General features: G+C 41.8%; 1 protein-coding gene across 1 annotated transcript; it reads left to right on the plus strand.

Annotated features, from left to right (window-relative positions):
• The first annotated feature begins 13 nt into the window (after positions 1-13).
• AKIRIN2 (akirin 2) lies at positions 14-10,468 on the plus strand. The gene is made up of 5 exons (XM_077304903.1): positions 14-622; positions 7,781-7,921; positions 8,362-8,511; positions 9,479-9,550; positions 9,791-10,468. The coding sequence occupies exons 1-5, from the start codon at positions 406-408 to the stop codon at positions 9,799-9,801; spliced, it is 591 nt and encodes a 196-aa protein (XP_077161018.1). The 5' UTR covers positions 14-405; the 3' UTR covers positions 9,802-10,468.
• The last annotated feature ends 238 nt before the right edge of the window (positions 10,469-10,706 follow it).

The raw sequence follows: 10,706 nt of genomic DNA on the forward strand, positions 1-10,706 counted from the left end.
TATTGACGCCATATTGCTGGTGTGGGAGAGTCACAGACGCGGCGTCGCTCCGTCAGCGCCATCGCTCCTCATCGGCCGACCCGGGCCGGGTAGCCTCCCATCCAGGCGCTCCCGCCGGCCCAGACGCCCTCCCGGATACGGCCCGGGGAGGATTTGCCGCGGGCGGAGCCCCAGAGTCCAGCCGGGGCAGGAGCTCCGGGCCGCTCCCTGGAGACTCAGGCCGCCGGCAAGAAGAAAGCCGCGGCGGCGCGTAGCGGGGCCCCCCCGAGCCTGACGCGGCACGCCGGGGGCTGAAGCGGCGCCCTTCTCCGGCCGCGCGCTCGCTGCGGAGGAAGGCCCAGCCGGCCCAGCCGCCGCCCCCCCTCCTTCCTCCCCTTCCTCGTCCTCCTCCTCGCCGGCCCGGCCATGGCCTGCGGGGCCACTTTGAAACGGACTCTGGAGTTCGACCCGCTGCTGAGCCCGGCCTCGCCGAAGCGGCGGCGCTGCGCCCCATTGTCCGCCTCGGCGGCCTCGTCGTCCTCCGCCGCCGCCTCCTCCGCGGCCTCCTTCGCCTCGTCCCCGCAGAAGTACCTGCGCATGGAGCCCTCGCCTTTCGGGGAAGTGTCCACTCGCCTCACCACAGGTAGCCGCAGGCCGGGGGGGGGAGGGGGGAGGCTGGGTGCGGCCGCGGGCGGGGGGGGAGGAGGAGGAGGAAGGGGGCGAGGCGGGGGGTCCCGGGGGAGGGGGGTCTGCCGCCTCCTTCACCTGCCGGGGCTGCCGAAGCCCGGCCTCCACTTTCGCCTCCCCGCCCTCCCCCCCCTGGCTTTCGCCGCCGAGTCGGCACAATGGAAATGGCCGCTCTCGCCGGGGTGGGGGCGGGGAAGTGGCATGTACGGGAGAGGCCGCTGAAGGGGGCTGGCGGTGGGGCCGAGCCGGTAGGCGCCTGAACAGCGGGGAGGGTCGAGGCCGCCTCTCCTGCTCCTCTGCCTGCCTGCCTGCCTGCAGCGGAAGGGGGCCATCCCGGAGGGGGGGCACCTTCTCCCCACCCCACCCCCGAGGGAGGGCAGGGGGAGAGAAAGAGGAACCGGAGATATCGCCGCCTCCGAGGAAGCCGGCATCTTGCCTGGCCGAGGGTCCCCCTCCCCGCCCCTCCCGATTGTCTGCTCGCCTTTCTCTTCCTCCCCGTACAGGCAATCGATTTGTTGCAGCCATTAACTCTGGGGCGTGAGTGTGTTGCCTGAGCCGAGGCGGCCGCGCCGCCGCCTCCCCCTCCGCACGCCGAGCGGGGGCTCTCATCAATCACGCACGGAGGCCGCTTGGGCAGTGGCAGGGGCCGATTCAGCAACAAAAGAATTGCGCCCCCCCCCCCCCGTTGAGCTCAGGTCTCCCACATTACTCAGAGAGGTCGGCCCAATTTTTCTAAGACGCGATTTTATTAGGCCGTATATATTGTCTGCGCCTTGAGTGATTTTCAGAAGTCGTCCATTGTGATGAGGAAGCGTTTTTAATGTCTGTGAACTGTTAAGAGTCAATCGGGCCATCTTCTCCTAGGACACACTTATAGCAGTCTATAATGCTGGCCTCAAAGTGTACTGTGTAAACGCTTTTGGAGTTTCCATGGTCAGACCGCAACATAGTAGAATTTAACCCGTCTGAGCTAGAGTCTTGGATAAATTCAACATTCATAATCCTTTTTGTTTTCTGATGTTTCCCCCCTTCCCTCATTTTCAGTATTCTAGATTTATATTTTTTTAAATTGTATGTTGGGTTTCATCTTTAGTTGTGCTGATCTTTGTAGAACTGTGGTCTTTAAATTACTTGTCCTGGTTAATTTTTGGTAGGTAAAGTTTCGCTTCAAGTGATAAGAAATTTGTTAAGAGTTTTCTATAACTACAAAATGGTTGCAGTTGTCACATGGCACGCAGTTATTTGAATTGGTCCTTTGATCCCATTTCTTAGTAAATTTGCAAAACGGTGAACCTGAACTGAAGTAATCACAATATATGTGAATTAACATTACCTTTCAAGCTAGCCCTCATTTTGAAATGTTTGATACCATGGTCTAAGCTCAAAGGTTTAATACCTTTAACACAAATTCTGTCAAATCAGTGGCTTTAGGATTATAACATAGTATGACTGAAACAACTAAACATTGCTAGTGTAAGGGGGAAAGCTATTTTAAGTGTTTTGGATGAATCAAGAAAAAACATCTCTACTATGATAGTATAGGTGTGAGTTGAAAAACTGATTAATGGATGTGATCTATGGGTCATGGAGGTGGTGGTGGGTAGAAGTGTGTCCTAGAGAAACAAGGTTCTTGAAAAATCTATGTTAAGCATGTTCTTGCTTAGGGATTCTGTTGTGGTTTTCAATGTTTAAGTAAAATATGGACAAGTTATTACGCAGGAAGTAAATCCAGACAAAGCTGAATCAGTTTTAATTGGAAGGGTCATCTGAAAGCAGCCAAGTTTCTTCAAAGGAAATCTTAATGTGGAGCTGCTTAGTAAATTTTTGCAACAGTTAGAGTAGTCTGATAAAAGTTATGAAACCCCAAATAGCTAAATATTCCATAAGAAACTGGTGCTATATGATGTTTTTTTAATTATTTATTTATTTAGATTTCTTTAGATTTGAATTAGACCACTTAAGCATAAATCCTGTGAACATTTCAGCCAGTGTTTAATATGACTCTTCAGTAAATTAAACACGACATATTAAAATGTGTTTAATATGTAAGAAAGTCCAGAAGCTGTCTAGTGACAGACCTAGTATTGGGACAGTTCTAAAGGTCAATGGATGTGTTTATGTATATTGCTGAATGTCCAGTAACATTGGCTTCTTTGTGAAATGCACAGTTCCTTACATAGCTATGATGCAAGGCTTGGCCACAATGCTGTCATAATAGCATTCAGGTTGCTTTTTGTATTAGAGTAGTTATCCAAATTCAAGACTAGATTTCTCCCCCCCCCCGTGTCATTTAAGATGGGATGTCTTACATTCACATACAAGTTACAATTATATTTTGTGGAGATTGATAGTCTTTTGAATAAATATGGTAGTAGCTTTTACACTAAAACAACCCCTCTAATGCAATATATAGATTAAAGATCTGAGAACATCCTTTATGCTGCTACCATCCAGCATAACTATTTTGTTAGCCCTGTTTCCTTTCAGAGAGTCTTCCCATTTAAGGGCTGTAGTGCACGCATCACAGGGTTCGCCGGGTGCACCCACGATCACTGTCAGTGCTGAGATTTGGTTACACATCTTAAGAACAAGTAAACGCCTTAGAATGTATATGAAGACACTGGCTTGGATCCCATCTAACATTGCATAGGCACTTTTCGAAATGCTTCAACTCCCTTCCTCAGCAGCATTTTGGGGTGCATTTTGGACTGCAACAGTGGGACGACCGAGAACTCCATGGGGAGAAAGCCTTTAATCAACAGAAATTTCATATAGGATCAATTCTAGAAGCTTTTGTTTGTTCTTGAAAACTGCTGCATACATCAGTAAGTCATGCCAACAACATGGCTACTAATACAAAAATATATACAAAAATATATCCAAGGATATTTTTTGTACTCCTAGTGTTCTGCATAACTATGTTGCTGACTGACCCATAGGCATTCTTTTCAGATAGAGTAGTTGAATTCACAACATTGAAGATTTTATATTCAGCATAATTGATATTTGTAAATAAATGCTTCTGGTGGAGTAATAACAAATGTTCAAAACATATTACATCAAATAGATACTTTATGTTTGAGCAGCTGCTGTGTTGGTTTTGGTAGTCTTGACGCTGACCTGGCTTTTTAAATTCCTGTTGATTTAACTTGTAGACCAGGAATCTGGCCATAATGCAAGGTGTATTGATTGCCTGTCAAGTTTTGGCTAGATATTTTCTCTACATTTACAGAACAGGCTTAATAGATATGTGATAAATGGCTGAAGTATTCCTGTACTGTCTATAGGCCTTGAAATAAAAATTAGTTAATAAAGATAAAATCTCTTTCCATTGTAAGCCTCTGATAGAGTTCTGCTGAGATTGCATACCAGGGCCGAGTTCTAGCTGAGATGGCAAACCTGTTCGGACTATTCTGTCTTAGACTTCCAGCCAAAAAACAAAAATAATAATCTGCCTAGGTGTCATGGAGAACACGAGGCTAGAATCCTTCTCCTTGATTACTTTGTGTCTTTTTAAAAACTGGAACATTAAATATGACCCCAAGTTTGAAGTGTTACTGTGTGTGTGTATGTTTACTGGCTCTGAAAACTTGTTTAAAAATAACTGGATGAATTATCAAAGCAAGACCTTTAAATTTAAGTTATCAAACATGTTTTTGAGGTTTTATATTTCGAACACTATTAGATCCTTAGGCATGTTTTACACTGCCTGTTTATCATCTGATTTGCATATGAAAATGAGCCTTTGCAGGTCTCCAAGCACATGTATAATTGTATCGCCTCCAAACAGTTTTCAGTGGGGGAACTTCACACATTCAATCATCAGTCACTAGAAGTACTTCTGACATTTTTGAAGCTTTCTCCACTATCTTGAAGTTTTATAATTTGGAGAAAAAACTTGATCTCATTTCATTTGTTCAAAACTAATTTAACTGTGCCTTGTATTAAATATACAAATTATTGTACTTGCAAATATATGCAAACATTTGTCAGGAAGTATAGTTGGGTTTCTAGGGGAAAACTGCAACTGTATCAGCAGGAAGAAGTAAAAGAAAAGAAATCTTTAAAATGACTTGCAAGTGGTAAATGCCTGGTCAATCACGCTTTGCAAAAGACTTATTCAAACCTACGTGAAAACAGTGTCCTGATACATATGTCTCTATCCAAGTTTCCAACCCATCTTCAAAAAAGTCTACTTTTTTTTACAATAGTTTGACATTTTTCATTACACTGCCTCCCCCCCCCCCCCGGAAAAATAGAGATGCCATTGGGATGACCAACTTGCAGATTTTCCCAGTAACTAAACAGATCTCATTGCCTTGTATTCAGATGCTCCTTAGTGAAACTGAGAGGATCATAAAGAATGAATGTCATTGCAGCTGCCTTGGAAATGCCAGGTCTTGAATCTTAACTATAACTCTTTCAAGCACAGGCTGAAATTAGAGGTGACAAAGTAATTGCCATCATTTGGAATGGAAGTGGTGTGTCACCTTTATTGAAATGACAAACAACAATTATTGTTTGCACCATCTTTTATACTCCAATGGAGGTCATGCCTTCATTGAACCAGTATAGAAATTGGAATGTAATCATAATTATCCACGAATTGCTGCTTAGGAGTTTTGCTGTGGTGATTTCCTTGATGAGTTTACTCTGGAATGGGAAAATCCTTAGCCAGTCTTAGGCCTCATAGTAGCAAGTAATTGCTTTTCTGAGGGAGAATTCTTGGGACACTCAAGTCATATCATCTCTCCCTTTAAAGGTTTACTTGCCAAATATAACTTGAAAGTGCCAGCATGTTGGAATAATGCTTTTATAGATGGGAATATCTTTAAGATTACTTTGAGCATAAATTTAGTCACTGCAAGGGTTGACTTACGACATTTTTGTCTGCTGCCCACCATGCCCTGCAACCCTGTTTCTGCATGCAGTGCTGATATTAACATAGGATCTGCACATAAACAAGTACCTTTCAATGTGGAGTGTCCTCTTTTTCCGAGTTGGGAGCGTGGTAAAATAGACACTACTTTCTCTGTTGAGATTTTATTCAGTATTGGATGGGGAGGCCTGGATCAGGGTCTTGGTTCAAGTGACCTTAATTTCAAGGTTTGACCCAAACCATCATTTTTTTGCCAAAATTTGAAAATGAGTTACCACTCAAAAGTTACATTCCTTTCTTTCTGGAATCTAAAGGAATTTTAAGTGATTCAAACCATTAGACCCAATTAGCCATACAAACTATCCCTCTTTTTTTACCTTACAGAAAAGTCTTTTTGATTTAAATTTAATTTTCATGAACATAAGGTAAACATTTACAAATGTCTTTGGTACAAGCCAGTCTCTAGAAAGTCAACTTTTATCCATCCTTATCTGTTTCTAAGATTTGCCTATTAACACATAATTTCATACTACTAATAAAGTACCCTTAGTTTGAATCAATGGTACTGCAAGATTACTGGCATCATTTGAATGTAAATAATGTATCCAAATTATGTTTCTAACTCGTATTCTAAGAATAGGGTTGCCAGTTCCCTTGGACTTGCTGATAGGGATTGGGAGTGAACAGGAATGTGGAGGAATGCCAAAAATATATATGTGAAGTGCAGGCATCTTGGGATCATGATGCAAAATAATTTGTCCAAAAACCATAGAGTTGTGTCCATGATGTGCATATGGCACTTCTGAGTCATGTAGGGATGCTGCATTTAATTTTGGCATTATTCCCTGTTTGGGAAGGTAGGGCCCAAAAGTAGGATCTAGCATCCATAAGATTTTCAGATCATTATTTTTCTGAGATTATATTTTATGCTTGTGATAACCCTGAGTAATTTGGCTTCATTTTCTTAAGGTTCATGAAAGACAATCTCTCTTTTTCTTTTCTCTGCATTTAATTTTTGGTTCTCATCCCCCTCCCATTTTTCTAACCAAGGCCCCCCTAGTATTCCCCTAGCAGCATCATGTGTAATATAATACATTGGGCTGTCATGAATAAGCATTTGTGAAAAACAGCCATGGCATGTTTCAAGAGTATTTGATGTTGCAATAGTTGGGGGAGAGGTAGAGAAGTTGGCCTGCTTCATTTCCTACATACTACTGGGTTTGAGCACTTGACTGGGGATACATTTTTGGGTTGTCAAGGAATTGTCTGCTTCCTGTTCCCAGTGAAGATCCTTCAGTTGTATCTTTTCAATCTTCTTTCATCCAGAGAGAAAAGCATCCAACCAGTCCAGCACCTAACCAGCATTCTCCAGTTTGGAACCAATGTTATACTGTGCTGACTGCTTTGTTTGTTTGCTAGTTGATAAGAGAGAAAATTCAAATCTGTAAGGTGTGCCATAGGTATTTGTGGCTGCAGATAAATGTCCATATAGGCAGCATACTTGAAAATGCAATTGGTAAATTGAGGGTGGAGTAGAATGAGCAATAACAAATTATATACAATTGAGCCAGTTATGTATGCAGTATGCAATGATGCATTATACTATATGGAGCAATGTGTGTGCGACTCAATGTGGGACATGGGACTCATCTGAGTTTAGCCTGTTATGGACACTAATAGCTGTATAACACATGTTGATTTAGATAAGTATTGCATGAGTAGCGTAGGTATTTTAGCAGATAAGTGACCTGAAGACTGAGTGCTAGTATGCAGGATAGTGAAAAAATCTGTGAAATTAAGGGGCAGACTTTAAATATTTCTAAACGTTGCATTCAGCTTTATAGTATTGCCATCACAGAATCTCAGAATGAATGTTGTGCCTCGACGGCTGTTCTATAGAAAGTCACCATATAAATAGTGGCCCCTTTCAGTTAATGGTGTGTGTGTATGTGTAGAAGGCACTAAGAGCAATGACTTCTACTTCACTTCCTATATTCTGGGAATCTGAATGGGGAAGAGTGTGTGAAATTTAAGATATTGTAGTTGGGTAAATTGAACATTTTAATTTAACTACCTAAAACATTTTAAGTGTAACTGGCTTAAAATTTCCCAGTTTCAGAAAGCAAGTCATGAAATATTGTAGTAAAGCTTTATGATTTTTTTCACCAAGTAATGTAAAATGCTGAGAGTTTGAAATGGTCAGTTAGTCTATAAATCTTTTCTGCCTTCTTCCAGAACAAATTCTGTACAATATAAAACAGGAGTACAAACGCATGCAGAAGAGGAGACACTTAGAAAACTTTCAGCAGACAGATCCCTGTTGTTCTACTGATGCACAGTCACAAGCATTTCTTCTTACTGGACCAGCTTTGCCAGGTGAGTTTTTAAAAGAATAACCCTACATAACTCAATGCAGTTGGGTTCTAAATGGTTGAGCTTTTAATATATTTGAAAACAAATAGGTTTATAGATGCATTGTGTTTATGCCTGTACATAGTTGCAGATGGATTTTAGCAGTTTAGTCTCCGTTGCAATCATCTTGTGCCCTGTGCCACTGATATTTTATTAAATTCATAGGTTTAGAGGCCTTTGCTAAGTGGCTGTGATCCAGGGAAAAGTAGTTCCACTTAAGTCTCACTGGCTTTAAGGGGACTACAGTGCAACTAATTTGCTCTGGACTAAAATAAAGGACTCAAATTAATGAGGTCTGATAATAAGATTCTCAAAATGTCTGGAAATATATTGTATACAATGAACAGGTATCTGGCCAGTTTTCATTAAGATATGCTTGTATCTCTGTAAATATTGATTCATAGGTACTTCATCTGCAGCAGCATCACCACTAAAAAAAGAACAGCCCCTCTTTACTCTCAGACAAGTTGGAATGATCTGTGAACGCTTACTCAAAGAACGCGAAGAAAAAATTCGTGAAGAGTATGAAGAAATCCTGACCACAAAACTTGCAGGTATGATGAAATGTATAAAATCTTGAGAACATAGATTGGTATCCTGGTACTAACTGCAGCTATCCCAGTTATTTAAATAGTTACCTAGGACAAGAAACCATTTTCTTCCTTGCATCTTCAAATTTGCTATTAGGAATATGTATTGTGGTATGGGAAGAGAGCAAAGTGGGGGCTTAATAGTTAGGTCCTTTGTCTTGATGTAGACTTGAAAAAAGGTGCTTGTGTTTTGATTTGTGGTCTCTTGCTTACTTCCCTGTTCCCTAATTGGCAGAGTCAGATGCCATGGTTGAGCATGGAACAAGTGAAGTTGGATCCAGTAGTTTTGAAAGCTGTCAGCAGAAGCATTGAGGATGTCCTAGTATTGTCAAGGGGCACAGCTGCTGGGTGGCTAACAGTGCCTAGCACCAGTAATGATATCACTGTCCTGCACTAGTCACTCAGTATTCACCCTCATGTAATAGCAGCATAGGTGTTTTTTACTGCCATTGGCAAAGGGTGCCAGACCTTCCTTCCACCAGTACCATTAGCGGTAGTCTCTCAGGAAACCACATTTAGGGCTTATCCACGGCTAAAGGTTAAATTTCCACTATGATCGCAAGCTGTAGATGGTGGTCCTCAGGCTTTTTTGAGCATGGAGGCAACTTTGGAATTTTGACATGTGGTAGTGAGTGTCACTTCAAAATGGCTGTCCCATGAGGTGAAACCCAATGAAATATCTCACCCCTTGGACAACCTAGGTAGAAGGAAATTGTGAAGGAGGAATTAAGTCACATATTGACTAAAGAAAACATAGGTCCTTGCCAGTCTTCCTGATCAGCGGAAAACCTGTTAGTTTGACAGAGGGCAGCCAGGAACGAGTCCTGTCTTAGTGGTTGTACCCACTTTTTTTGTAAGTTCTGATAGGGTTCAGCTCACTGTGAATATTATTTTTGTTTGGTTACTCATTTGAGCTATTCTCTGCTCACAGAACAATATGACGCATTTGTGAAGTTCACGCATGACCAGATCATGCGACGATATGGAGAACAGCCTGCAAGTTGTAAGTATTTCATTTTTCACTTGAATGTCAAAGAAGGTTGCCAACAAATCAGTATTGCATAGTTTTTATGTAAACGCAATCATTTCTGGAGGGAAACTGTCCTGTAAAACTGCAGGTGTTATGAAAATGTTTTGAATTGTCTTTGCTGTATATAATATGGGTGGGTTGATTAGTAATTGTGTCAGTCTCCAGTTACATTGTCAGCTGTTATCCCTGACTTTATTTTATTTTTCTTTTCAGATGTTTCATGAATCATGTTTTCTGCATACGTGGGCAGCCCTGAAACCCTGTTCTATTGTTGCAAGCTGTCCTTTAAAGACTTGCAACAATGCCATATTCCCCCCTCTCCCCACATACACTGGTTACTTCAAGCTTTTGTCAGTGGCAACCACTCTTATGCAGCAACTGGTTTTGGAGTGCTCCCTGATGTCAGTACCACCTGGATGTGGACCTTTGCTACCTGTTAATACCAGTGGTCTCATTTGCTGTATCATTACAATTTGGCTTATGTTAATAAGTTTGAAAAGTAAAAGGATTAAAGCTGGTGTACTAGAACTCTGCCCTTCACTGGTTGTGTAAATAAAAGTGTAGAATGACACTTCTGACTGAAGTTAGTGTGGTTTTCATAACTGTGCACTGCAAAGCTGTATTCACAGTTAAATTAGAATGTAATCCATGGACAACTTTTAAGAAAATAGCCCACAGTACTGCCTGTGAAATAGTGAAGGAGGGCATTTCTGTATTCCATGACTTTTTGGGGGGTTAAGAATGGGTTTATATAATTTCTCATTTTTGTAGTTTTTATTTATTCTATCAGTCTTTAACAAATGTTTATTGCTGCAATTTTTCAGTGTATCATTGTTTTACTGCCCTTGTAGTACTGGAATTTAGTTGAAAGAATAAAACATTTACTTCTAACCTCTTTGTTTTTTAATATGTAGGAGGCATTTTTGCCAGTATCCATTTGAAGTAAATATCCAGTGAATTTAAATGTAACAACTAGCAGTATCATAGAATGAAAAGCTGAAGAAATTGGAGATTTGGATTTTGCTAAAGCTGACCGGCATACTGATGCTGTGGAGACACTTTCTCACGTACTTGGATAGCTATGGTTTCAATGTTTTTATAAGTGAATTCCTAAGCCTCTTCCTACAGA

The sequence above is a fragment of the Paroedura picta genome, chromosome 1 (genome assembly GCF_049243985.1).
Source record: "Paroedura picta isolate Pp20150507F chromosome 1, Ppicta_v3.0, whole genome shotgun sequence".
Lineage (NCBI taxonomy): Eukaryota > Metazoa > Chordata > Lepidosauria > Squamata > Gekkonidae > Paroedura > Paroedura picta.

Excerpts from the sequence above, each read along its gene's own strand:
- AKIRIN2 (XM_077304903.1), top strand. The coding sequence starts at position 406 with ATGGCCTGCGGGGCCACTTTGAAACGGACTCTGGAGTTCGACCCGCTG. Across the intron at positions 623-7,780 it reads GTCCACTCGCCTCACCACAG|AACAAATTCTGTACAATATA; the intron begins GTAGCCGCAGGC and ends GCCTTCTTCCAG. Across the intron at positions 8,512-9,478 it reads CCTGACCACAAAACTTGCAG|AACAATATGACGCATTTGTG; the intron begins GTATGATGAAAT and ends CTCTGCTCACAG.